At 45.6% G+C, this 27,341-nt stretch overlaps 1 protein-coding gene across 5 annotated transcripts in view; it reads left to right on the top strand.

Annotated features, from left to right (window-relative positions):
* The window catches only part of HEG1 (heart development protein with EGF like domains 1), a 59,431-nt gene extending 36,098 nt beyond the window's left edge, over positions 1-23,333 (top strand). For 4 of the 5 annotated variants that reach the window (XM_056349150.1, XM_056349147.1, XM_056349148.1 and 1 more), the window contains 10 exons: positions 1,419-1,538; positions 3,208-3,302; positions 4,619-4,677; positions 5,102-5,262; positions 7,007-7,141; positions 12,617-12,659; positions 12,771-12,808; positions 13,352-13,439; positions 14,873-15,047; positions 16,744-23,333. In XM_056349150.1, coding sequence (XP_056205125.1) covers positions 1,419-1,538; positions 3,208-3,302; positions 4,619-4,677; positions 5,102-5,262; positions 7,007-7,141; positions 12,617-12,659; positions 12,771-12,808; positions 13,352-13,439; positions 14,873-15,047; positions 16,744-16,893 — 1,064 coding nt within the window. In that variant the 3' untranslated portion in view covers positions 16,894-23,333. Of the gene's footprint in view, positions 1-1,418; positions 1,539-1,588; positions 3,174-3,207; positions 3,303-4,618; positions 4,678-5,101; positions 5,263-7,006; positions 7,142-12,616; positions 12,660-12,770; positions 12,809-13,351; positions 13,440-14,872; positions 15,048-16,743 lie in introns of those variants that run through there. The other variant, XM_056349151.1, reaches the window with a different exon arrangement.
* The last annotated feature ends 4,008 nt before the right edge of the window (positions 23,334-27,341 follow it).

Raw genomic sequence — 27,341 nt, 5'->3', positions numbered from 1 at the left:
ATTTCTTTAATAGAAAAAATAAGGTAACATATCCTTTATTCACACTTTTGCCAAGTTACTCTTTCCTTTAAATACTGAGGTTTGCCATTTACCAGAATGCAAAAGATCCTTCTGCTGCCTTGGACATGGTGCTTTGTACGTAGGTGCTCACTGCCATGAGAGAAGAAGCTGCCCTGGGTCCCCCCCGCTGTACAAAACTCAAACTGAAGGACAGCAAAGTGAAAGCCAATGTCTTAAAATATGCCCACTCATTTCTGGCTGCTTGGATCAGAGACATGAAATCTTCTCACTGATGCTGAGGCAGCTGTGCCAAGCTGGTGGAGACATGGAGATTGCATCAAATGGTGTGTCCCAATGTGGAGCTCGGCTCGGGACTGTCTGGTCTGCGCCGTCAGAAATGCACACGTGGGTTTGGCTCGGGCACTTTGTGCTTTGCCTGCAAAGCCCATCCTTCCTGCCTCTGCTGCAGTGCTTCGCTGCAGCCACAGAATAGGGACGGGTGGTGTGTGAGCTGCCTTGCTGGCCTTGTGGTGCCTTGTCGACAACAAGTCCACAGTCCTGCCTACAGTCTGCCCTTGCACACACATGTGACATGTGCTTGTGCTTGTGAATCATAAACACAGCAAGAGAAGCATTTTTGAGCAGGACATGGTTGGTTTTTTTTTTTTCAAAGGGATGTATTGGCTATCTTCTCCAGAATTTGTAGTTTGAGTTGGCTAATCTATGAAGTATTCGAGCCTACAGTCATTAATTCCCAGATACCCTGTATTTCACAGTGGGTGTCTGCTCCACAAGCCCTTGCTCACCCAGAGGGAAGGGCATTATGAGCGGTGGCACAGACAGATATTGCTGCTGTGGCTGTCCCCAACCTAGCACTGAGAAAGCTGCAGCTCTGGTAAAGGAGGTGACAGCAGCCAGGGCTGTCTCCACCATTACTGGGTAACCTACAGACTGCACCAGTGTTCAAGCATTAGCTTTGGATCATGGAAACAATGTTTGGGTGAAAAGGACAGGACTTTGGTGAAGTAGCTTGTGCTCCCGTGTCTAGCTCTGGCTGTCAAGGTCCCTTCTTCGGTCTCACCATCCATAACTGTAGGGTTGTTTGTCTGTGAAAAGCACCCTGAGATCTGCAGAGAAGCAGTGCTGTAGACAAGCTGAGTGTTCATATTAACATGGATCAACACTGGATCCCAAGGGCTTTTGAATGAATATTCAAGAGAATGTGATTTCTATTTATTCTTTTGGCTCTGACAGAATAATTAAGAACAGGATAAACAGTAAGTGCAAATAATGCAATGAAACATCTGATAATGCTCAGCAGGTCACAGAAGAGAGGCCAAGCTGACCTTTTTTAGCCCAACAATTGATGATTTTTATGATTCTTTAACTATAGTCTCATTTTTTTTCTGCTTTTATAGATGTTGATAAATGTCTTTCCAACCCTTGTCCTGCGCTGGCCACCTGCAACAACACCCGTGGCTCCTATATCTGTCAGTGTCCTCTTGGATATGAGCTGGAAAAAGGAAAGTGCAATTTAGGTAAGAAAACGAAAGTGCAATTTAGGTAAGAAAACGAAAGTGCAATTTAGGTAAGAAAACAAAAGTGAAAAACCAGGGGAGAAAAAGATGGAAATAATTATCTGTAATCTTCTAAAATAAATTAACCTCTGCTCAGACTAGTTCAGGGGCTTAATGTTCCTCCCAACCACCACTTCTAATGAGAGCCTTTTGCTGTTTATACCAGTGCAGGGTCTAACGCCTGTCGTGTTGGGCTGCCCTGGGGAGCAGGCTCATAGCTGCGGGTTTCTTAAAAACATAGCAACAGAGCGGTGGGGCCAGGCTGGTTAGTGAAGGACAGATGTGCCTCTTCTGTTCCTGATGTGTCTTACAGCCCCCCAAAAGCAGTTCATTGTAGCTCCCAGCCCTGCAAACCTGGGCGACAGCGCTTGGCTTGGGATGTGAGTGAGGCCATTGTGTAGCCTGGCTTCGGAGGGATCAGCCATGTGCAGAAAATTAAGCAGCCGTGAAAGCCTTTGTGAGATCAAGGTCTTGTTTCGTACCTTCTAGCATTTTTCATGTGGCACAGTTATTAGTTGGATCTCAGGTTCTGAACCCCTCCTTTCTGTGAGAGGATTCTCAATCTCAAGGATTTACAATGTCCCATTGTAAAGGGAAATTTGTTTTGCTTGAGTTCCTTCTGACCCTTAATCAGCAAGGATTACAGGCATGGAAATTTTGCTAAGGAAACATGGGTGAGGTGTCTCTGAAGGGTGTTTTGAAACATTTCTTTGAATTGGAATGTGTCAGCTTCTAACTTAGAGTTGTTTTGATTATGCCTTGAACCGGGATACGGGCAGACTATGTAAATACTGTGAAGGTAATTCTCATCTTATTCTTACCCAGAGTTGTTACATTAGATCTCTCTGATGTAAAATTTGTGGTGAAGATAGGCTCTGTGGATGGGAAAAAATGGGAAAGAATTGGAGGCTTTGTAATGTCATCTGCAACCATATTTATTTTGCTGGTGGAACGTAAAACTGGAGACCTGAGTTCTCATTTCCACCAAGTATCTCATGACACTTAATACAAGATTTAGGGTTATTATCTCTCTGAGTCTGGATAACTCAGATTATTGCATTCTGCTGCCGTGAATCTAATATAAATCTAAGCATGGAAAAATGCATCTTTTGGATCTCTTTTCAGATGTCGTTGCTCATTCTGTCCAACAATTTGAAAAAATGAAAATGTCCTTTCTGCAGTGCTTTATTTTGACTTGCTGATTTGCTTTCCTTCCATTGCAGGGAGGGGTGAGAGATTGGATGCATTGACCCCAAAATATTATAAATAGCTTTGGTACCTGAAACTGTCTTGTTACTAAATCTACCCCTCTCTCTGTGTGTTCAGGGGTCCTTTTAAAGTAGCCTGTGTTTCTATGTGAAATGTGTGAATGCTGTGGTGAAATGCTGGCTGTTCAGCACCATTGAGCTCTGGAATTTGACTGGGGCTGTGGGAACATCACAGCAGCTTTTTGGAAAAATCCCAAGTCTGGGACTTTGCTTTACTGGGGCAGTGACTCTCAGACATGAGTTTTCTGTCCTCTGCGTGAAGGGGTTTTCCAGGCAGTCTCTCATGTAAGGCAGATGAAACCACAGCTACACACGGCACAGACACGTGTGTTCTGACTAAGTTGTCTTATTCTCCTTTTCAGTAAGAATATTTATTGGCCAGGTCCCTCTGAAGCTTAATATTACCCATGGGAAGTACACAGAGCTCCCCCACATCGAGGGCGAAATCTTGGCGATGGTGAGTGTCATTGCTGGGGCTTTGGCGACGCTGATGGGACGGGTCCCCTTTGCTCCTCCTGCAGTTGTCATGGGAAGCCATGAGACTGTAGCAATGAGACTGTAGCATGGATTTAGCTGTCCATCAAATCATCGAATCACCCTGGTCTGGTGTAAGTAGGATTGGTGAGATGTATGCTTTTAAATCTCATCACACTTCTCTTCCCTGTCCCGCCCAGGCTGTCAAGACTGCAGTGGAGAGATTTGGCTCCTGTGGGTCTTAAGACAGCATATCTGCCCAGAAAACTGTGAAGCCCTTTTCATTGTGTGGCTGGGTTCACGCTTCTGTAGCCTCCATCCTCTCCTAGTGTCTCCTGGCTGCATTGCCTTTTCCAGACCTTGAAGGGGCATTAGTGCTCCTCCAAGGTCAAGCATTAAAACAGTAACCCTGGGCTTTATCCTTCACCAGTAAATCTCACAGGTGCTGGGACGGGTTGAACTGTGGCTAGTGCCACCTTGCTCTTAGTCAAACCCCATGGGATGAAGCACAGCAGCAGCACCCACCCAAACATACCTTCCTCTTAGTGGTGGAGTTTCCCAGCCATGCTGCCACAAACATGTGGCCCTCGATCAGCTGAAAGCAAGTGCTGGGTGAGCTGGTGGCTTCCCCAGATGCTGTGCCATCACCTGCTCCAAAAAGACCCCTGGGATGGGGATGTACATCTCTGTGCATTTTTTAGCCAGATCATTGCATGTGTGAGTCCACCCTGTTAGCAGGTCCTGGGCTGGCTGCAGTTCAGCCCAGCTCTTTTTGGGGTAGGTGATTTGGAGATGTCGCCAAAGGATGGGGGAGTTCGAGTGAGTCACCTTGATGCTGCCTGCATGGTTTGTGCTGGGGAGTGAACACAAACAACTGCCTGGATCCAGCGGGAGGGAGGCTCTTTGGAAGATGTGCAGTCTCTGAGGGTGCCGCTTTGAGCACAGCCTCACACGGGGCTCTCTCCCTGCTGGCTCCTGGCTCACCCTCAGCCTTTGTGGTTGTTGCACAGTGGGGCCCCAGGCAGATGCTCATGTCACAATGGCCAGATCTTCATTCCTGTCCAAGACTGCACGGTGCTGATTTTAGCCGTCCCTTGCTGACAGCAGGACGGCGCATCTTCCTTATCGAACAGATGAACTGCTGGACACTCAGAGCCCCCTCGGCCTCAGCAGACAGCTCTGGCAAATGAAGGGGATGGTGTCAGTGACCCAGAAGGGCCATCCTGTGCTACATCCTGCTGGGCTGCCTCCCTCCGTCATCCTCTGGGGCTCTAACAGCTGCTCTCTCCTTCCTTGCAGCTCAATGCATCGCTGTCGGGCTTGCCGGGGTACCACCACTCCACAGTTAAGGTGACCAGGTAAGGCTAAGGCTACCACGGGAAAGTGAGAAACTTGAGCGTTCGGGATATTCAACGTGAGATCCACTTTCTCCATTCTGAGTCAGTGCTGGGCTTGATCAATCCAGCCTGGTGGTGGCACAGAGCATGGGGAATGCCAGACCATCTTGTCTGGCTCTCCCAGCATCCTCCTCCTGGCCTGAGTGCCTTGGGGATAGGCTTGTGAGCTGCCCAGGAAGGATTTATGGCTGGTTTCAAAGTGAGATACCAGCATCCTTCCAGCCCCAAATTTCCCTCTCTGTGTGCAAGTTTGTCCTGTTTTTAAGGTCTGTTACAACGCACGGCTGTTTCGCTTGTGTTAATGAGAGTCCTATGTATAAAGTGCTAACGATGACATCAGACTGACCTGTGGTACTCAGGGCTGTTTTGTTTTGTTTTCTGTTAGGGAGACAAATTTTGTGCATGTTTCAGTGCAATCCACGTTCTCTTTAGCGTCCAACGTGACATTCTATGATGTTGTCAGCAGTGTGAAAAGCTACATTCGAGCTTGCAAATCCCCCACTGAAGCCTGCCAGTTCATCTCCAGCCTGAAACCACTCCACAGAGGTAAATAGTGTCTGGAGGGACTGGGCCGGGAGGGGAAAGGGATGTTTTATTTGGCTGCTTTTATAACAGGGAGAAAGATTTTGATGTTCGGAAAAACCCCTCTGAATCTTTTTTATCCTATTTAAATGGGATTCATCTTAGGAGCCTTGCAGTACAAAAGGGATGCAGACATTGAACCTTATCTTTTCCACATGTGTGAGAGATCTGCCTCTCTGAAAACATCACACAGCACAGGATTAGAGACATTGTAGGGCAGCCTTTCATCTCTGGGAAGCGACACCGGGCCCTGGCCAGATCAAAAAACCTTAAGTCTTAATTCTACACATGTGGCCGGGAGCCGGGGAATCGGCGTGAAAGCCAAGAGTCACCCCCCCCCGTACAGTTGATCAGAGCTACTGGAGGCTTCTGCGGGGAGCCCCGTGCTCCTGCCTGCCCAATTTCAGTGTTGCAGGGTGTAAAAACAGTTCACAATCGAGAGCTTTCGATTTCTGTACCCAGTCCTCTACCAGCCAAAGGGGAACATGGGTGCAGCGCAGAGACACTTGTGGAAACACGAGTGTTGTGCAGGACCTTCTCCAGGTGGACCCCATCGGTGGTGGTGGCCCTGTGCCCTGCACCTCCCAGTCCTTGTTTCCAAGGGAACAGTAGAGATTTAGCCATGAGAGGTACCAGCAGGATACTGGGAGTGAGCACCCCTGAAAGATGGGCTCCTGCAAGGAACCTTCTGCATGTGGAGCTCTGTGACTTTGGCATGTGAGGCTTCAAGGTTTGGCTTTGAGAATGAAGGGCAGCAGCGCTTAGCCTGAATGTAGTGGGAACCCCATTGGATCATTTTAGCAAAGTAAACATGAAGATGAGAATTTTATACGTGTTTTTATTTTAACATGCCGTATTTTAAAGCCACACTCCACCATGGATTGAATTTATCTGTTTTGGTAGACCAGCTTAGATTATATCTAGCTGTTACCTCTGACACGATGCTTCTGGTGACGTCTGCTTCTCACTTGCAATAAGCAGTATAAGAAACAAATTATGTTCTTGTGTAATTATGTAAAAGACGTCAGATAAAAAAAGAAAAAAAGATGAATCCAGCAGGGGGAGGTTTATAAAAGGTGAGTGCCAGATAAGTGACAGATTTTCCATAAAATCCTATTCCTCATAAATATTTTTTCATTTGTTCATTCCATTTAGTCTGACCTCCCAGTAAAAAATGTAAATTCAGTGACACAATTTCCATCATTTATCCACGGTTTTGCTGTATGCTCGTTGCACAAATCTCACTTTCTAAAATAAAACACTGCTTCGAAGTAAGGTAAATGAAAGGACAAATTATTTCTTTGAAAAATGAAAAAATCCAGTGCTTAATATTGAAATGGAAAATAAAATTGTTTTGGGCAGAGCAAAATATTTTGCTTGATATAAACTTAAAAATTGGTTTGTTGAACTGTCTTGGGGATGAATATTTTTCAGCTTGGCCAAACCAAATTTTTCTTTTTAATTTCCTGCCTCTGAGCTGAAACATTTATTTGCCCCCCTGTTTGCCTGTACAAATGGCAGTAGATAGGCAAGAAATGGTGACATAGTGTAACATTGACTGTCTCCTAATGGAAAAAATATTATTAAAAAAAAAGGGGGGGGGGACTAAAGCAGCCCATGAGCTGAACGTGATGCCTGGGGAAAGCAAATGAGCATAAGGCTGGGTTCAGAGAGAATCACGCTGATGTTGGCCGCCTCTTCCCTACAGTTGGCAGCTTGTGCAAGCAGAAAGACCCTGAGTGCGACAAGGAAACTTCTGAATGCACCGACTTTGATGGAGTCGCACTCTGCCAGTGCAAAAGTGGGTACTTCAAATACAACAAGATGGACCACTCCTGCAGAGGTATTACTCTTTATGCAGGGTATTTTGCCTGAATTTTGCTTCAACTTTTTTTTTCCAGTGGAAATGAGTGTGTGTGTGTGCGCGCGTATCACTGTGCGTGCAAGAAGCACCATATTATGAATAAATATTAGCAGCTCAAGTTTCTTTTATTTAGTTAGGGGACTTTTCAGCAGACACTGAAGATACAGTCTCTCCCTAGGAAAAATATTATCTCTTTCTGGAGCACGCTGTGAGTCACAGTGATTGAGAAGAGGGAGAAAGGGGCCTGACAGCTTTGGGCTCCAGTTCAGTGGCACAGAGCAGAGATGACGTGTGTCTTTGCCTGTTTTGATTTTGTCTGAACTCTCAGCGAACTTAGGAGAAGTGCTTTAAACTCACAAGCTTATACTAATATATCATCAATATTTTAAAAATAAGTATCTGAAAATTATTATGAATTTATTCTTCTTCTGTGTTCCTAATAAATTTTAAGCTTAATGGTTATATTATTTTTTAGCTACTCCTCAGATCATGAAATCTGTTTTTACTGCATTTTAAACAAGGTCTTTGTCTGCTTGCCAGTGGTCAAAATGACTTCTGTAGGATCAGGGTGTCCATCCCTTAGTTCCAGCAGCTGTTGTAGGGCTTCCGAAGAAATGTGGTTTTCAGATGACATATCAATAAGAATTGCAGTAGTGGTTATATATTGCTTCTGGCAGTGTCTGCTGGGTTGCAGTTGAAATAGGAGGACATGCTTTCTTCATTCCAAATCTGATCAGAGAGTGAGAAAAATGTGCCTGGAAATAACTCATGTGCTGCAGGCTCTGGGATGGACATCTTAGAAATGGGCATCTCTAGGTTCCAGGTCATGGTCCTGCCTCTGGGATGGTCCTTCCTCTCCTCTGCTCTGTGGCTGCAGGCAAAACCTTTCTTCTCCTATGTGTTTTCCTTCCCTGCCCTCATCTTGTATGTTGGGACAAGGATTTCTGTTAGGAAATACTGACTATCCACACTGACCCTTGAGAGACAGAGAAGGGCTTATTGTAGAGAGTGGGGAGCTGAGCTGAAACCTGAGAGGCTTTTGCCCAGTTCTTGCTCCGTCATCAACTCTGGGGACCCAGCACAAGTTACTCTGTTTTTCTTGTTCATGTCTCTTGCCAAACAGTGTTGTGATGATAAATAGCTGAAAGGCTGTGGGGCGCTCAGATGTGATGGGTGCAGAGGGCTAAGAGATCTAACATCTTGTACATGTGGTTACTTGCTACTTACAGGTCTTGTTTGCTATGCAAAATATAAAAAACCCTATCTGCACAGGGTAAGGGCTCAGTTCCACCTTCAGCTTGCTGCTGCCAGTGGAAACATCTTACTGACCAGCCTCAGAGTGTCTGAGGGACACGTTTGATGCGGGATTTAGGCGGCAGTGCAGTGGCATGAGGGTAGCACCAACAGCATGGTGCCACGTACCATGGCAAGGTAACAGATTTTCAGCATCACTTTGTACCCATCTGGGTAAGCCAGGTGGTTGGGATTTTTAAAGGCTTTTTCAAAAGCCAGGCTATGGCCCTCATTTGATATTTAGGGCTATTTTCTGATAAATATAGCACACAATATGCCAGCCTCTTTGAAAATCTCTGCCCTCTTAGTGACTAAACAGGAATCAAGGTCTCCTGAGCATCCGACCCTCATTGTGGGTTGTGAAAATGTGGTGTGGTAACTCCAATTATAGTATTTGCAAAGAGGGAAATGGCTATTGTGCTGCCCTGTCCGGTCTACCCCGTGGGAAGGCGGGTGCGGCTGGGAGAGCGGCTGGGAGAGCCACTGGGGCACGAGGCATTGGCCACCCTGACCCCAGGGATTGTTCCGTCCTGCCTGGCAGTGTCTGTCCCCTGGAGCATGCTCAAAAAAGCATCCGCAGCACAAAGGGAGGTTGGGGTCTCTGAGCCACAGGAGTTTTGACATGTTCGCCACGGTACCTCTCAGTGTGCAGTTAGGTTGTCTCTGGGTCGTTGCTGGTTTTCAACCTTCCTGGTATCTTCAGGGAAACGGTGGCAAAGCCAATGTGCCAGCTTTTCAAGGGCATGCTATTTCTGGAGCAAAGCAAGGAGCAGCAAAGCAGGTTTCTAAAGAGACCCTTGAGTCTGTTTTGGAAAGGCAAAGAAATCCCAAGTAGAAAAGCACAACTTGATAGCTTTGCTTGGCCCCTGACACTTAAGCCTTTCCTCTGTTCCCTGCTCATGTTTGAAAGCTTGCTGAGTGAGTGTGACAGCACAAGCTCTCCTGGGAGCATGTTCAAAGGAGCAGGAAAGATGCCAGAGGAGAAAGCAAAGTGGCAGGAAAAGGCAGGGTGAGGAGAGGAAAAAAGATGAGCATTGCGTGTTTAAGACAGAGAGATGCATGTTCAGGATCTTGTTTTTCCTCTGTGTTGCCCCATAGCCTCCTGGCCCGAGAGCTTTGTGCCAGTGGGGTCCCAGGGCTGCCCCTGCCCCAGGCACGGCTCCACACAGGGTGTACGTGTCTACACACGTTACTGGGCTGGGGCTGAGGGGTGAGATTAGGCTGGGCTCCAGCATCTGCCTGCAGACTCCCCCAGGCCTTCCCAACGTGCAGGCGGCAGGCTGGGGCTGGGGTACATGGGGCTGGGGTACATGGGGCTGCTGTGCTCAGCAGAGAAGGCATCTGCAGTGAGCTGTCAAGTTGATGCCTCCTCCCCTTCACTGCAGATTTTGTTATTGCTTCATCTTGTGGTTTGCTTTGGTAGAACATTTGTTCCATGTTTTCAGTTTGCGTTTGTTAGTGACTGACAGGAGCAACTCATCCAGCCTCATTTTGCTCATGCCTCAGCGTTATGAATGAGCCAGGCAAAGGTCCTTTGGGGTTTACTACCTTGCCCTGACTTGACTGAGGCTTTTAACTTTTGTTCAGCTTCCTCTGATCTCCTCCTTGACTTCAAAGAAACCATCTTAAAGAGAGAAAAATAAATCCAATGCAAAAAGCATCATGATGAGATGCAGCAGAGGGGGAGTTGTAAAGAGCCTGACCCTCCCCATCCCCAGCTCTGGGGGAATAAATAGAGTTAAAGAGGTAGTGGGGGAGTAGTGGGGCTCTATAGGGCAGAGGAAGTGGTGCAAGACCAGCTGTTGTGGACATCAGCTCCCACATCATCGTTGGTGCCCATTGCCATGGCCAGCCTGTGCCTAGAGCTGCAATATTCATGATGTGAGTGCAATCACTCCTCTGCATCCCCACACGCCGTGGGGAAAATGGCATGCTGAGCAACATGGGATGCTTAGTAAATGGTATATAGGAAAACAGTATTTCCATATGACCACATGCAAGGCGAGGCATCCAAGAGCAGAGTGCCAGGCACACTGTGGGTTGCATCTCCTGGAAAGCAGAGACTTGGACAGAGCTGTGAAGGGGGTCTGGCCAGTAAAAAGAGGTCCCCAGCTCTGGCTTGTAAGGCTAATACAGTTCCTGGGTGCATTTAGGGGTCACGGGCAGGCAGAAGAGGGAAAGTTTTGTTATCCCTGGCCTTGCAGCATCTATTTCTGGGAACCAGAAATCAAAAGGGTCAAAGAGAACCTGTGAGCGTTCAGAGAAAAGCTGCAATAACCAGGAAGACTCAAAGATCTCAGTGCACATTATTAAAGGCAAAGGAGTGATTTGGTGGTGAAAAGGAGAAATGTAATCATATAACCTTTTCCAATCTAGCAAGTAAACATCCAAAGGCTGGAATCTGACACTGGAATAATTCAGACCAGAAAGAAGGTGAATGTTTTTAATGGCTGGGGAAATTAACTTTATGAGCATCTGACCCAGGGTTGTGGTTGATTGTCCGTCACTGAAAATATTAAAATCAAACTTGGATGGTTCTCTAAAATGTAGCTCCAGTTCAATTATTTGATTTGAAACTGGAATTAAATTTAGGGAAGTTCTGTGACCTATATTATGAGGAGGAGGTCATACCACATTGCTCCCTGCTGGCATCAGTATCTCTTGTTATTGGTGCTGGAAGAGCCGCAAGATACTAGTGCTCTCTCTCGGTTTGCTGTGATATTGCCAGCCCACCCTAACAGACAACGTTACACGTTTGTCCTTTTCTTACTTTCTCCCCTCCTGCGCTGAGTGTTTCTGAAAATACAGTTACTGGCTGTGCCAGAGGGGAAGAGGCATCTGGTGTACTGGGAGCAGCGGAGGAGGAGGTGAGGGTTTTGCTCTGATTTAGCTGGGACCTCTGCTGAAACGCTCTTTTCTCCCTGCAGAACACCTTGTGCCTGCTGGGGTTAGAGAGCGCCCGAACTTTTGGCTGCAGGTTATCCCTACAGTTAGAGTGCAAGGCAGAGGGAAGAGGGCTTGAGAGCTGCTGCCACACCAGTTTTAAGCATATAGTGTTTAAGGGGAAAAAAGATCCATGAGCATTTTTGTTTCCACGTAACAGTCTGGTTTTATTCCCCGTGGAGTGTGCTGCAGGGGTTTCTCAGACTCCGGTGCAATGTCTTGCAGACCCCCAAGGGCTGCTGCACTGCTGCACGTGCTCGTCCTGGTTGTCCCCCTGCCCAAAGTGACTCCGTCTATGTCACTGCTGCTCCATTCTTTGAGCGACCACCTTCGCTGCCTCTGCAAAAGGCAGCAGATCTACCTGAGCTCTGGTGGGATTATTGCTGAGAAAAGCAGTGATCTCATCAGTAGTTTGAAGCTTATAATTTTATGTCCAATGTGTCATCACCTTTGCTGTTCATCAGAAGGGTATTGTAATATTCTCAGATAAATCAGGTGATGAGATAAGCACAGAAATTATTTTATTTTGAAGCAATGGTTTCAGTTTTTCACCAATATTTTGTACATAGCAGTTTTCTGGGTTTTTTAGACCAGTAAATTTAATTTCTATTCTGTAGTAAAATATATTTCAAAATTTGATTTAGCTCTGAATTTGAAAGACAAGAAAAAAGGATGACACGAGACAAAACATAATATAGCACTTTGGGTTACCCCAACTGTGTTTGCATAATACTTTGTTGCAATACTTACATTTAACAGTAATTAATAATGTGCATCAATGATAAAGTAGCACTGTTCAAATGAGATTTCAAACCAAAAACTGGAGGCACTTGCAGTTCTTTTTACACTGCTGCTTTGTGGGAAGCGGTACAAGTGTGCAGCGGGTTTCCATTTGGACAAGAAGAGGTTCTACTGGGAATTACTTGACCAGCTGCCCACCCTGTGCTAGGCTGCAGGCTGGCTTTGCTGGGAAGTCCTGAAATGGTCCCATCAAAGCCAGCGGGAGGTGAATTTCAGTGCACGGTGTTTCACTTAAACCGGAGGAGATATTGCATCACACTAAAATGCACCGTGTTCCTGCTGTGCCAGCAGTGAAGACCAGCTTGTTGGTCCCCAAGTTTGTTTGGGGTGAGGCTGTGGTGGGAAGCGGTGATGGGAAATGCTGCTGCCCCTGCGCCACTATGCGGTGCTCATGGCCCTTCTCTCCTCTGTTTTCAGCCTGTGAAGACGGATATAAACTGGAAAATGAGACCTGTGTGAGGTATGGTGACTGTTCTGCCCTCCTCCTACCCCACCATTCTTCTTATTGTTGCTTTGGTGTCCTGTTGGCACAACTAAGCCGCTGAAACTCCCTGTTGTTTTCTGTTACCAGCTGCCCATTTGGCTTAGGTGGATTCAACTGTGGAAACCGTAAGTACTGAATTTTGGTTTTTTTTTTAATTTCCACAGTGTCAGAAATGAGAGATTTGAAACAAGTAATTGCAAATGACTAAGTCTAAAATGCAGTAGGTACATGCTACTCTTGTCAGTGTTTTTTGTTTCTTCATTTTCTGTTGAAAATTATTTTGTTGAACTTCTTTGACAAAGTTGACTTAATGTTATTTCCTAAGGAAAGGAGATCTCCTTTCTCTGGATGCCCTGTCATGATAGCACATATAGTGGGAATTCTTGAAGCAAGATACTCAGAGGTGAATCCATGTAATACCATTTGAATTATTCTGGTCTATCAGTGAAGTGAATCTGTCTCCTGGGGGAACAATAGCTTGTTCTTCCTTCAGCAAGAGATCCCCAACTCATCCATTTCACTCGAAAATTTAAGGCAAATTGCTTACAGAGGGAGGGAAGGTGGGAAATAAGCAGTTGATCCCTTTGCATGAGGACTGTGGAGGTGTTTACATTAGTATTTACAACTACATTGCTGTTTCTAAGTGAGTCTGTCTTTCCCATCTGTAGCATATCAGCTCATCACTGTGGTGATCGCGGCTGCAGGAGGGGGACTTCTGCTCATCATGGGCATAGCACTGATCGTCACCTGCTGCCGGTAGGTACCACCGCCAGCCCTGGCTTATCAGTGGCATCCTCTCAGCGGGTTACACCACACTTAGTGCTCCACACGTGAACCCTGAAGGACAAAACATAGGTGAAAACATAGGATCGCTAAGCAAATGGATTAATCAGAGATACTGAAGTGTTAGATTGTGCTTTCATTTGGGGTATTCCCCGCCACCCCGCCCCCACCACCACCACCACCACCCGGTAACCAGGCTAAAAAATCAAACTGGGCATCTTTAAAGATGTGCCTGGCAATCATGTCCTCTAAGGATGGAGAGTCAAAGGAGTCCTTCCCACTTAGAGCTGTAAAGCAGCCAGGGAACAGTCTCCAAAAATGCAAGCTAAGTAGAAAGGAGAAGCTTAGGCAACAGGAGGGGTTACTGGCCATTGCTCCAGTGGGGTTTGAGTGTATTTAAGGCTATTTTTATTTCCTTTTACTGACAAGTCCTGCATGTGCTCTCATTTTGTGTCTCTCCCTCTCAGATGCACACATGCATGTACACACATAGTTCCTGTACCAGCCGGTAGCTTCAGACTAGAGGCAAGATTTTCTTGCTGAGGAAGATCTGCTTCGTGATTCATATATCATGAAAAGGGTTGCCTTGCAGTAACACTCCCTCCCCCCATTCCAGCCGCCAGATCTAGGATTTCAAAGCTCTCTGATTAAAGTCAGCAGCTGGATTTATCAGTGACATAGACGTGGTGGTGGTTTGGTTGGCACAGTGGTGTGCACTTATTCCCTTGTGTTTTGAGCCAGGGAAGCCCCAGCAAGCCCCAGCCAGGAGGTGTGATGGCCAGGTCACCCCCGGGCCCCAGGGTGCCGGTTGTGTGACTTCCTGGAGGGTACTCAGCTTTGAACTGGAAGTGTCGCCAAAGCCCACTCATACAACATTGTAGTCATGTAGGGCATTTGGTGCCATTCAGACTGGCCTCTTGCAGGTCTTCCTTCTTAGGAATTCACATACTGCCTGGAAGTGCTATAGTTAAGCACTTGGAGACTTGAATAGCATGGGGGCTCCCATACAGGGTTTTTTCTTCCTAAATTTCCATGACTTTTGCATTGACTTAGGTGAACACACACAGTTTTGAGACAACAGGCATATATTGGAACAGGAGAGGTTCAAACTGAATGTAGGGAAAAACTCACCAAGAAGATAGTAAGGCAGTGGAACAGGTTGCTTAGAGATGTTATGCCATCTCCATCCTAAATCCCACCAGATAATGCCCTGGCTAGTGTGATCTGACCTCATACCTGATTTTGACTCCGAGCAAAAGATCGGACTGTAGCCCCTCTGCGGTGATCTTTGTTCCCAGTCAAGGTTCAAAACATGAAGTAAATCTCTTGAGATCGTGACAGAAGTGAATACAAGATAACGGGGTCAGTTGCCTGTTTTCACTCTCCTTCATTTTTTTTATAAACAGGAAGAATAAAAATGACATAAGTAAACTCATTTTCAAGAGTGGGGATTTCCAGATGTCACCATATGCTGAATATCCAAAGAACCCCCGCACACAGGAGTGGGGCAGAGAGACCATAGAGATGCAGGAGAATGGAAGCACCAAGAACCTGTTGCAGATGACGGATGTGTATTATTCGGTATTTATCTATAGTTTAACTATTAACTCTTCGTGCCTGATACAGGAAAGACATATTCCTTTAGTTTTGGAAGTACAGATCCCTTTCTTGCAAAATAAAAGAGCAAAGCTAATGACTTCTATAGACAGCAAAGCACTGGGAATCCTATGGACTCTAGCTATTACACATGGTGAATACCACAAAGAGATGTCATTAGGAAGATTGCTAGGGAAATATCTAGAAATGTTTTGGTATACGCCCGAAAATACCATTCCTAGAGTAGAGAAGAACAGTTAAAGGTTTTGGACAAACTGCTAGGGATCCCTGTGGGTAGTTTTCTCTTGTCACCCTCACTGATGATGTTGGGAGTTTGAGACCTCTGCATAGGGGACTTCACCCCAAGATGGGAAAATGCTGCTCACTGAGGTGAGGTCACTGAGGTGAGGTAGAAAAGAGGTCATTCTTTTCTTAAAGAGGTCACTCTTTTCTTCCATTCCTCCCCTCTGCAGGGTGCAGGTCCCTTCTTGCAGCAAGAAGGGTGCATAAGGAGCATTCTTTCAGCTCTGAGGGAACAAGTGACAGGGAAGAAGTGGTGGAGGAGTAATAGGTTGTGCAGAGAACAGAAAGACACAAGCAGAAGACCTGCTATCATGGTTGGTACCATGTGCTAATGTCTGTATCCAGAGCTGTGATGCTGGTGCATCACCTGTCACTAATCTACAGCAGCATACTGGAAGTCCTTGAGATGTTAGGGGGTTACTCATGGAAGTGAAGGTTGCAGGATTTCACCCAAACCACACACCTTCTGGGCTCACGCTTTCCAGAGTAAAGAACAGTGAGCAATGTTTTTTTTTTTTTCTGGCTTGTATTTTAAGTTTTTCAGTAAGAAAGTTTACTGCATTGCACAGCATGAAGGGAAATAATCCTCCTTCCTGATAATAATCAATCCCCCAGTATGAATGAGAGATTTGGAAATGTAAATGCATTTCCTAAACATTTTTTAAGACTTTTATTATGCTGGCAACTAGAAAGGGGAGCTTTTTAGTGAGCAGTGGGTAATAAGGGCTTTGCATGGATCTGTTCTGTAACAGATCAAAGCAGGTGGCTTGGTGTTATTTACTGGGTGAAAGGACTGTACAGTCTTGGTCTTAGACACCAAAGTTCCTCAACCAAGTGTCCCCAGGAGTTTTACTTAAGTAAGAAAAGGGAAGAGAAAGGAAGGTTGGATCACTTTGTATTTGACATATAATTCAAGTGTCTGTGTTGGCAGGGCAGGTACCTGTGGTTAATGGGGAGAGAGGTGCTCCCAGGTAATACTCAAAGCAGGAGACTAACTTTAATTTTCTAGAAACATTTTCTTTAAGGATGGCTCTGGGAAAATATCCTTTTCATGAGAGTTGTTTCAATACCTGAACTCATCAGCACAATTCTCTTGGATTAAAAATTAACTGTGCACTTAGACTGCACTTGATGAAGCTAGGTAAACTTTAAGTCTGCTAATTGGCAAGATGTCGAAACTAGATTGCATCAGAATAATCCCTTCATGCAATGCATAACTCCCACGGTAAAAATCGTTCTAGGTTATAGAAATCATTAGTGATCACATAGTTCCTTCTAGCTACTGAAATAACTGCTGGGAAAGGTGGTAAGGCGGTGCCTGAAGGAGGATATGACTGTGAGAATAAGACCCTTTTTATTTACTTTTTTGCTAATACAGCCGACTGGACTGAGAAATCCTGAACTGGAAAGAAATGGACTTTATCCTCCCTACACTGGTTTGCCTGGATCTCGACATTCATGCATCTACCCTGGACAATACAATCCATCCTTCATTAGTGACGAAACCAGAAGAAGAGACTATTTCTAGCAGTGAGGACAGGGAGTGGAAGATTGACACAGCTTTATGGCCCTTGATCCCCAGGTACAATCTGTCTCCTGGGCAGTTCAGCCTACATCAATCTTACTCTTCCCGTTCAACAGGAAGGACTTTGAACTTCATGTTGAGCATTGCTGCCCTGACGGATGGCTATACTTGCTGAGCAGCAGAGAGAAGGAAGAGGAGGAGGGAGAGGCTCAAGGTGCACATCACTAAAAGACCCAGATGGAAGTTAACACATGTACTCCAGTTTTGTTCTGTGCTGCTTCTTCACTCTTTACGCTACATGGCAAGCATGGATCAGTACAGGCAGACGAACTGTGCCCAGCACTCTGCATTGAATACCACTAGGGAGTGTTTTGTTTACAGATCTTCTTCACTGTAGACCGTGCTTGTCTTTTTAGCCAACCTTCATGCAAAGATTTGCTGTGCAACTGCTTCTGGTAGGACAAGTTTGTGCACTCCCTTCTATATTGCTGCATTGCTTTCCATTTTATACATGACAGAAAAGCTGGCTTATCCTCTGGCCCTTACCTTCTTACTGGTCGAGGTTCTCCAGATGACTGGATCCTTGCTGAAGCCTGGTGCCTGGCCATGTTGGCTGAATTCATGGGTTGATCATCTCCAAAAAGTTAGTCATACCACTGCAATTTTACCTGAAAGAAAACTCAATTGATCCTGTGTGCCGCTTTGGAAACTTCCTATATGTAGGGAAGAGTCCAAGTATGTTGTTTTGTCAACCAGCGTTGTCCAGAAGTGATGTTACTACGCATCATCATAGTGCTTCCATATAGGATCTTATGGGGCTCTGTTTCCCTGCAGGGATTTAAGTGTAGAAACAGCAATATAATGCTAAATAATTGCTCACAGGGAAGAAAAAGATGAGCTGGGAATTCAGCATGCTCCTTATGAGGAATTTGGGAAGGAGCAATAATTCTATAGCCCTGGCTGGGAAGTGGAATCTGAATTCTGGGCATTGCAGGTGGGACATAGTTTTCAAGCCTCCACAGCCCACCTTGACTTCTGTAGGAGCTGTAGAGGCTTTCAGTACATTGGAAAATAAGGCTCGCTGCAGTCAATTGCATGTAAAGGAGAGAAAACCATGATGCTTTCAATCCTAGTGGAGCAAAGATCACTTATGTCGGAGTGTTTTGCTTTCTCCCATCCAAGTTTTGAGTGGTTCAGACCAGACAGGCTTCCACGTACTAATCATCTTGGCAAAAGCTGAAAAACATAAGTTATTACATTTCTTACCAAAGATCAGATTGAAAGCTCATGGACTGTATTCTGAGCTGGGTGTTGCAAGAGATCTTATTAATGAAGTATATTTACTGCTTATCTTTTCTGGGTATTACCCTGAGGCATCCAAACCCTGTCCAAATACAGATCCTTCCCCTGAATGTGACTGTGCTTTTAATTCAAGGTGGCTGCTTGTACGAGGGTAACAAATAGCACAATTCCTTAGCCATTAACCCACCATCTCTGTAGTGCGTACATAAGCTAGTTTCTCTGAAGGGCACATACCCTCTGATATTCCCTTCTCCTGGCCATGCTTGAAAAGACACAGTGCCTACAACTAAGTTCATAAGGTAGCTCATCCCACTGAAGCACTAAGGGCCACAGGATGCATCTCCCGAAGTGCCTAACCCCAAGTAAGAGCAGCAGTTCAGATGTGATATGTTGTGTGGTTGCTCACGGGAGGCAACCCTGGGGTTGACGAGGAGCCCTCCATCAGTGAGCAGGTACTTGTGTCCTACAGATGATGTGAGTTCCCAGATCCTTTCCCAGCACTTTGAAGGCTGTTGTGTTCCCTGTCAAAAGTGTGCAACAGCTACCCAGAGGAAGGGGAGCTAGCAGCAGGCAGTCTTTAGCTATGTGGGATAAGAGGTTTCTGGTCCCTGCTCACATTCACGTCTATTTTCTCAAAACTGCAAGGCAGGAAAGGCACCACAAATGTGCTTGAGAAGATATAGTTTGATGCAGCAGCCATAGCACAAAAACACAGTGTCTTTTTATGCCTCACCCCTTATCTACTATGTAGAAGCAGCAGTGTAGGCTTGCAAAAACCCAGATCTTTATGGATCCCTGGGGCAGTATCCCTTGCTCTTATGTTGCCTTATGGTGACGTTGCATGCAGCTTCATGCTGTCTGATCCATAATCAACCTCGCAGGTGGTAGTATGTGGCTTGTCTCAGCTGTAGGGAGGAAATGACTGGATGCTCATGGGAAGTACAGCTGCCTAAAGGAGTTATATTTAAGGAAAACTGTAGCTACAGTATCCAAAATAGTGTAACAGGTAAAGCACAAGAATTAGGATTCCTGCCACATGGATCGGTGTTTCCAGTCCATGAACGATATTCTTCTCCCTTTCATTAGCACCTGGTATCTTAATTGCACAAGATTTGTTGGATTATGGTTACTAAGGGCTTGACTTTGCTATGCGGTGGGATCCATCAAAGAGGACATTGGCAGGTTGTTTCTGTGTGGGTGAGTTGCCTCTGATTTTGAGAGTGCCCAGGACAGAAAGGACTGCCTTTTTCCCATGGTATGGAGGAGGGTTTTGTCTGTGTTAGAAAAGAAATGGAGAAGATGCGAATGATGCTGAATCTAAATCCAAAGTATGTAGATGAGCACTGGGCTCTGTCCCTTTTTACTAAAGTGGCTTAGCAAGAAGGAGGAGAGTCCCAGCAATGATGGTAGGATTTAACCACATGGCAGCATTTTGTCAGGTAAGGAAGACTTCAGGCACATGCTTACAGGCAAATATGTTTAATTGCTTGGTTAGTTGAAAGACTGGGCAATTTACCTGTGTGTGCCAAGTACAAAGGACAAAGTAGGAAATATCAGCTCACAATTGCAGATCAATCCTTCTATATAAAGAATAACATGGACTATATGAACAAAACTCCTGGTCTGTATCTCACAGCAAATAGCAAATTGCAAGTGATTTGAGTGGAAATGAGATAGGACTATTCCTAACTGAGATCACACAAAAGTTTGCAAGTAATTAATTTTCATGTCTTAATGATTTTCAGCTGCTTCTTAATGTTGTATCTGAAGTGAAAGGGTCTCAGTAAACCCAGCAGGATTTTCTGAGTGAGGACTGCAAAACTTGGCCTTTCCCAAAAGAGAGCACTTTAATGCACAGAAATTTTCTCTCTGCCAAAAAAGGTAAACATTTGGAAATTTCTTATGAGAATTCATTCATTGCAGCCTGATCTTCTTGTTAGCCTTGGTAGGAAGGGAGTCGCAGAGCCAATGCATAGTCCACAGAGGGAGGAAAGGGGTCTCTCCCGACCAGCAGCACCTTCTCTGGGTGTCCTAGGAGGCCCTGCCCAGCCGGCAGGAGAGGATTCAGGCAGGAGTTGGCACCGGGGTGAGTGCAGGTACTTTGCCACACAGTGATACCAGGAAATCTTTGCGGAACCAGCAGATGCTGCCTGGGGTGATTCGGCACCCAGTTCTCCCCCAGCACAGCCGCTCCCCATGCTGCGTTGCTTCCGCCTTCACCCAAGCCCCACTGTCTCCCAGCTCCACTACGGCAAAAGAGGTGGGTGCAGTGCAGTGTGTCTTGCCAGAACTTACGATACTTACATTAATGCTTATGTCCCAGCAGCAGTGGGCTTGCCCAGCCACAGCAGGGATGTGACCTGTTTCTGTGCAACTTGCCTGTTAAAGCTGCTACCAGGATCCTCTGTCTGCCAAAAATGAAGCACCTTCTGGCAGTGGAGTGGAGCTTGTTCCTCCTGACTGATGTGAGAAGTCTCCACGTGCCCTCAAGCCCACTTTCAAATGCGGATGCCTCTTATTTCTTAGACTATTTAGATTACTTTTAGCTCCCCCAAATTGCAGATTTTGAGCACACTGGATGTTTTTGCCAAGGGGAATTGCTGTCCCCTGTCCAAGGGGTTAAGATAGAAGTGGCATGTTTCTTGTAAGGAGGATGCAAGTGGTTCAGCCAGGTGTGGGGAAAGGAAGAAAAACTGTATCAACACTGCACAGAAATCTGCTGTGGCTGTGGTGGAAAGCTAGAGGAGCAGTCAGCAAGGACCTATGGGCAGTGATGTGGGATATTTCTGATTAACTTTGGAAAAAATGCTAATTCTGTTGCTTGATAGTAAAAGATGTAGGAGGTGTGCGTTTGCTGCTATGATGCTCTGCTAGTTGTCCTGACAGAAGCCGCTCACCCGCAGAAGTACCTCTGGCAGTCAGCCTAGGAGAGGCAATCCCAGTGAACAGAGCAGCAAAATGCAGATTCGAGGGATTATTCAAACTCGTGCGCACAGCCTTCCTGTGTCCCTGCCACGCACCGCTGCTCTCCATGGCCAGCCCTCCCAGCTGCGCTGGAAAAATAAGGGGCCTTTTGCATAATGTTGAAACCTCACAGCACTGAATTGGGCTATATGGGGGAAAAACAGGACAGGGGCATTTCAATGCCCTTTGCCCTCCATATTTAAAGCATTCGGTAACGTGGCAGCAGTGAATCTCATTGCTGTTGTGGCATTTCCCCTATGTCCCGCTATCAGTCACTGAGTCACCTGCTGTGGCCAGCCTTCTAAAAGCTATTTGCCTCCACACTGAGCGGTAGTAAAAGGCTTTGAAAAATAGCAATAAATTGCAGTTAGAGAGAGGTGTTTGTCATTGTGGAATTGCTTGTGCCAATACTTATTGTTGTTGCCAGGACCTGAGTGAGCAGCAGAGTGGGCTTGGGAATTGCTGCAGACACCAAGTGCTTCCCCAGGACTTGTCTCTAATGCTGGTCAATGGCCATACCCATTCCAAATCCAGCTGGACTTCTCGTTCCCTCATAGTGATGTTTAAACCTTAGTTTTCTTCCTTAAATTAACAAGAACAGATGCATTTTACTTAAATGCTCTTCCTATGCTGACTAATGTTTTTTCCTCTTCACACACAAAGGACCTAATCCAGCATCAACTATAGTAACTCTCCTATGGACTTTAATCAAGTGGGGTTTTTAGGCCTGAATAATTCCACCACCAGGGTCACCTGTGTGTCATATGTACATTCCCGTGGCTCTGTGTTCTGCCTATTTCTGTGATACTGTTGCTGCCTTTCCATGTTGTATTTATTTTTTTAAAGTATGCTTATTCTGTAGCGGGACCTGTATTATGTGAGGTTGAACAAAACAGGTTCAAGATCTGAAACACCTTCCCGAGAAGAAAATAAATGTGAATTTTGTGGTGGTGTTTTACTGATCAGCCAACCTGTTTCCTATCATGTCAGATCTTTTAGGGGCTTAGAGGTGCTTGCTGCAGTCACAGATAAGAACTACTCTGCTGTTCACTCTTACTTGTCCCTTCAGAAACGAGGCGAGATCTCCCAGTTTCAAAAGGGGTATGCACTGTGTAAGATTCCAGGAGCTTTACAATGTGTACTTAACTCTTTGTTCCCTTGAACTGCTGAAATTGAAAAGCAGGACAGAAATCCATTAGGGGTAAGAAATAATAATAAAAAAAAAAAAAAAGAAAAAAAAAGAAAGGAATATACTTGCTTGTTTTGCAGAAGTAAATGTCTAAGGTGAGTATGGCTTCTATACTGTAAGGGCATATGTGGGATGGCACCTATTCTGTGTCTGGTTTGTGTTGCATGTGCATAATATCCTCGTTGAGGGAAAACCTAGAGAGGGTGCCTGATGTTCCTCAAAAGTAGGATGTAAATGCTAAGTCTCCTGGCCTTTATTCTGGTAAAATGCTAGAAGAGTTGGGAGTCTTGCTTGGGTTAATGACTGCAGCAGGTAGCCCCCAGATCTGCAAAATCCTATATGGAAAAGTCCTGTGGAATACAGTAAAAACTGATCACTTCTTTTGAACATAAATTTTACCTGACATAAAAGGTCTCCAATAAAATCTGCTAGGATGGATTTACTTAAACAAACAAACAACATAAAAACCACCCCAACAGAATAAATACCTAAAAGTTTCCTTTTTTAAAGGAAATTCTGTTAAACTCGGTCATTTGTTTTAAGCCCTGTTAAATTCTACAGGAGTTTCTCCTAACAGAAGGTCAAATTGGGTGTGTAGAATCATAATGGTTTATTTGAGCAGCTTTCAGAATTGCGGTAGTAAAGCTTACCTTTTGTGAGCTCTGTTTCAAAAGGTAAATTTTCAGCATTTGTTTGTGCTTCTTTTATAAACCTGAATGTAAACCTCCTTTATGTCCTTGACATTGCCCTGTTTCCTTCCCTGTATCTGTGAATGTTTGCTTCCATGTTGCTGGGTTTCTAAGGACATTTTCCAAACCAGTATTATTTAAAGTTGTATCATATTTTCAGCCTCCACTAATTATACAGTACTGTAGTAGCAAAATGTAATTTTAAAGGGTTGGATTATTTTTATACCTGCATCCAATATTATTAAATCTGGCGTTCTAGTCAGTATTATAAAAGGATACAATAAAACTAAATATCGTGATGTCTCAGCTTTTTTATTGTCTTAGCTTTCCCTGTAAAGAGATACATACACAACTTTTAGAAGGTTTTTACTATAATTAGAAATCTAATCTAGGAAATAAGAAATTGAATATTTTGTTCTTCTGGTTGTGCTTATTGATTGAATAACTAAAATGAAAATCACAGTGGAAATGGGTAAGTTCTGTTGTGCTAAATGAAGCTCTGCTCAGCTGAAATACAAGTTGTGTTCTGATATGTTTATTTCAGTAGCGTTACGCAACTCAGTTTAATTTTAATTTTTTTCCAATTTAATTTTTCATCCTGCTGAAATTGCAAGGGGATTGGTGAATTTACATGTTTTCATGTGTGAGTGCATGTTGAAGGGAGAGAAAACCTCAGGAGAGGTTGGTGCAGCAGGGCTGTTTGCAAGGTCGAGAGGCTGGACCTGACCACAGCCAGATCAGTCCTACCTCAGTAAGTGCCACTGGGAACTGTGAGGAATATACAGCTGAGGGTCTCTCAGCGGAAGAAGGAGGGTACCTTGAATCCAGATGAACACAACATCCAGCCCAGGCTGCTGGGCAGAGGCATGATTTGGAAGAGCTTCTGGAGTAATGGCAGGTATGTTCAGCTGGGACAATCTTTTCATATATTGCTCCAGAGGAGTACAACACTCAACTGCGATAGCAATCGGGTGAGACTAAGGTGGGATTCATCTGCTTTACCAAAAGTTAGGTGGCCAGTTTGAACGCACCATTTGGCTCCTCCGGTAGCCATGAAAAGAGACGAGCACCTGCAGAGGGTAGCTCACCCCATGGTAAGATATCCCTCACCCTTCACAGTAGTGTCACAGGACCCCACACTAGGCAGCTGCCCTAGGTGAAGGGAGTGCCACTCGCAGAGGAATGGTGAGTCTAGAACATGCTGCTTGCTACATCCTGAAACTTTATACTACTTTCTACTGTGATATAGTACAGATTTGTGTTATATGCCTGCTCCTTGTCTGGTAAGACTCTGGTGGGAAAAAAGAGGAGACAGTAACCTGATAAAATCCTGAGACCCTGTTCATTTGCAAGAGGACCGTTAATAGTGTCTCAGTTTTGTTATTAATACTATTGCAGGTTGTTCTGTTTTCTGTCTGACATTGGTATCTTTTAAGGAAATTGGCAGTGCAAAAGGACTGGTGACAACATTGCCATGACACCAGGTAAAAGACCTTTGGAGTTATGGACAAACATGTGTAAGAGTCCTGCCAACTTCAGATTTGCATACCAGTGTCTCTGAGACCATCGAGTGTGGGCCCTCAACCAGCTTGGGAACCACCTGAAAAGAAGTCAAACTGCTTCCCCTGATTGCGGGTGAATCTGTAGGTATAGCACTTTGGTTTAGACTTTCGGGAGGTTTTTTTGAACTTTTAGAGAATTACAACATATTTTCCACTTGTGTATGTAATATACAGTGGATGAACCACATTTACATGAGATAGCAAATGTGTAGGAATCTAGTAAGGAGTAGGACTGAAAAAATACACAGGGAGAAAATATCCAGCAGACACATGTGAAAAGCTGTAAAAGGCACTTGCTCCTGCTTTAATGTATGTCTTCTGGCAGCATGATTGCCTCTTGATTACACACAACTTACAGTTAAATAACGAGGCTGCACAGGACTATGCACCCTCTAATAGGTAAGCAAGGTCTTTCACCTTTGGTACTTCTTTTTCCTGCCATAAATAAAGATGAAGACAAGAGGAAACTATTATGTGTGTTGCTAAGTATAGTACAGTTTTTATTCCGTAAACAATCATTTGTCAGTGTTCTCGATTGCCATACCTGAGCTTTGACACACAACAGTTTGGTTTTACAGCTTAAACTGTACGCTTTAAACAAGTGTTTAATAACTTCATTAATAATTGCATTAGAGCTGCTGACGTTTCAATGACATAATTTTTCCTGTTTTGGTATTGCTTTATGTCTGTTCTCCTAAACCATCAAATCTCAATTACTAATTCCTCCACAAACTGACAAGCAATGGGGCACATACAGCCTGTCACCCTCCTTCTTCCCGAGGAGAGTCTGTGGTGACCACTGGTGTGTCGCAAAAGGGACAGGGTGGGGCAAGCAGAGTCAAAAAGATCTGGTATGTGGAAGTGTAGGTCTGATCAGTGCATTATTTCCTGGAGAGGCTCGTGTCTTTTGCATTGCAAATAATTCACACCTTCCAAACTGTGATCATGGTAAACAAGAACATCCAGGTAAGAACGGAAGTGAACTCTAATTATATAGGTAATACACCAGCTTCTGATGTGTATTCGCCATAGAAAAGAGTTTTAATGTGCAGGACTACACACTCAGCCAGTAGATACCAGTGTAGCCCACAAAGCTGTACCATTTACACCTGCTGAAGACCTGACCCTCGGTTTCAATAGTACCCTGGGAAGTTCTCCTGGTCCTACACACTCGCTTCAGAGCCAACAGGGAGATTTTAAGACCTGCATTAGTCTAGTTGTACCTAGAGGGAGCATTGGAATATCGGGACATATTGAGATGGCTGAAGAGTCTAGATATGGGAGATGGACATGGCCGGAGGACCGGTGGCATACAGCTCTGCCAGATACCCTCCACAGCCAGGTTTGTCCTCCTCGGCACATGGATTTCCAGCTGCAGCGTGTGTGGTGGCTCCTGGGTGGCTGGTGGCCGGGGCCGCTGGGTCTCCCCGGCAGCTCACAGCGCAGTCTGCTCACGACTGACGGGCTTCATTCCAACGAGGATTCGGGTTTAGTTTTCAGGAGCCTCCTGCCCTCTGTAAGGGAAGGCTGGGAGGGTGGTGGTGGCCTGGGGTGGAGGCTGGACGCTGCCGAGGCAGGGGGGCACAGCGCCCTGGTAGCAAACCCTTCCTTTTTCTGTCGGCTCCTGGCAGAAGGGAGTCTGAAGGAGGGGCCTGGAGGAACCGAATCGGCCAGGATGGGCAACTGGCGGGGGAGTAAGCAGCAGCAGGGGCAGGAGCTGGGTCCTGGGTGGCCTGAGAGGGCGGCTGGAGTGAGGGGATGCTGTGGGGACCCTGAGCATGCCCCAGGCTGCCTGACCCTGGCCTCCCTTGCAGGCCATCCCTGCTCCATGGCTGGGGGTGGTGGGGTGGACCCTGGCCGCTCCTGGTCCCCCAGTGCCCTCAGCCCCACAGCTCCCTGACACCCAGTGTTGTTGGCACTGGAGTCTGCCAGAAGAGACCAGCTCCACAGCCATGAGAGGTGCCTTTGCAGGAGACACCAATGGGTTGCTCATCCTTCTAGTCCATGTCTGATAATGACAAGATAATCTGTGTTCGTTTCACAGAAAGTCTTTACTGGCAGTTGTGGCAGGATCCAGGGTCACTCAGACCTTTGAAGGGAAAGAAACGATACCTTGGCCTGAAAAGGAGGAACTGGAAATGACCATGGACCACCTGGTTTCTAACAGTCTAAAGGAGTGCATTTTGCTGAAGCACAACGCAGAACAGACACACTATTCAGCTAGAGAACTCAGGCAGGTGAGGTAGCTAAAAATAAGAGGGTTGGGAAAACCAGATTTTGCCTGCAGAGATCTTTTTTTTCCCATCTTGGTCTCCACTAGCAGTTTTCTGAGGCTTCCTGCAATGCAGTAAGTCTCTACCTTCCACCTATATTCCCTGTGCAACAGCTGTGTCACCTGCTCTGTGGTCTTTTGGGCTATTTCTCATTTCTAGATCTGCTGTGGGCTTCCTGCTTCAGCCTGATCATCCCTGCTTCCCAGCATCTCCCTGGCACAAATAGGCTTCCTCTCAGGAAAGGAGGGCTGCCGCCCAAACACCCGCGGGCTGCCCTGCCTGCTCCCCCTTCTCTTGCCACACCACCTTAGCGAGCCCGTAACACACGTAAGATGGCAGCAAACAAACCAGCCGTAATCACTGTCGGAAGGGACAAGGTCAATCCTGTTTCTCTGATGTTAAGGATGCAGATGTTTGTTGCTTTTTTACTCTGTTGAGCAGTAAGAAGTGCTTTGGCATAATATTTCGCTTA

The sequence above is a fragment of the Falco biarmicus genome, chromosome 8, assembly GCF_023638135.1.
Source record: "Falco biarmicus isolate bFalBia1 chromosome 8, bFalBia1.pri, whole genome shotgun sequence".
Classification (NCBI taxonomy): domain Eukaryota; kingdom Metazoa; phylum Chordata; class Aves; order Falconiformes; family Falconidae; genus Falco; species Falco biarmicus.
The sequence above is the reverse complement of the archived record's forward strand: the minus strand, read 5'-3'. Positions and strand labels throughout refer to the sequence as shown.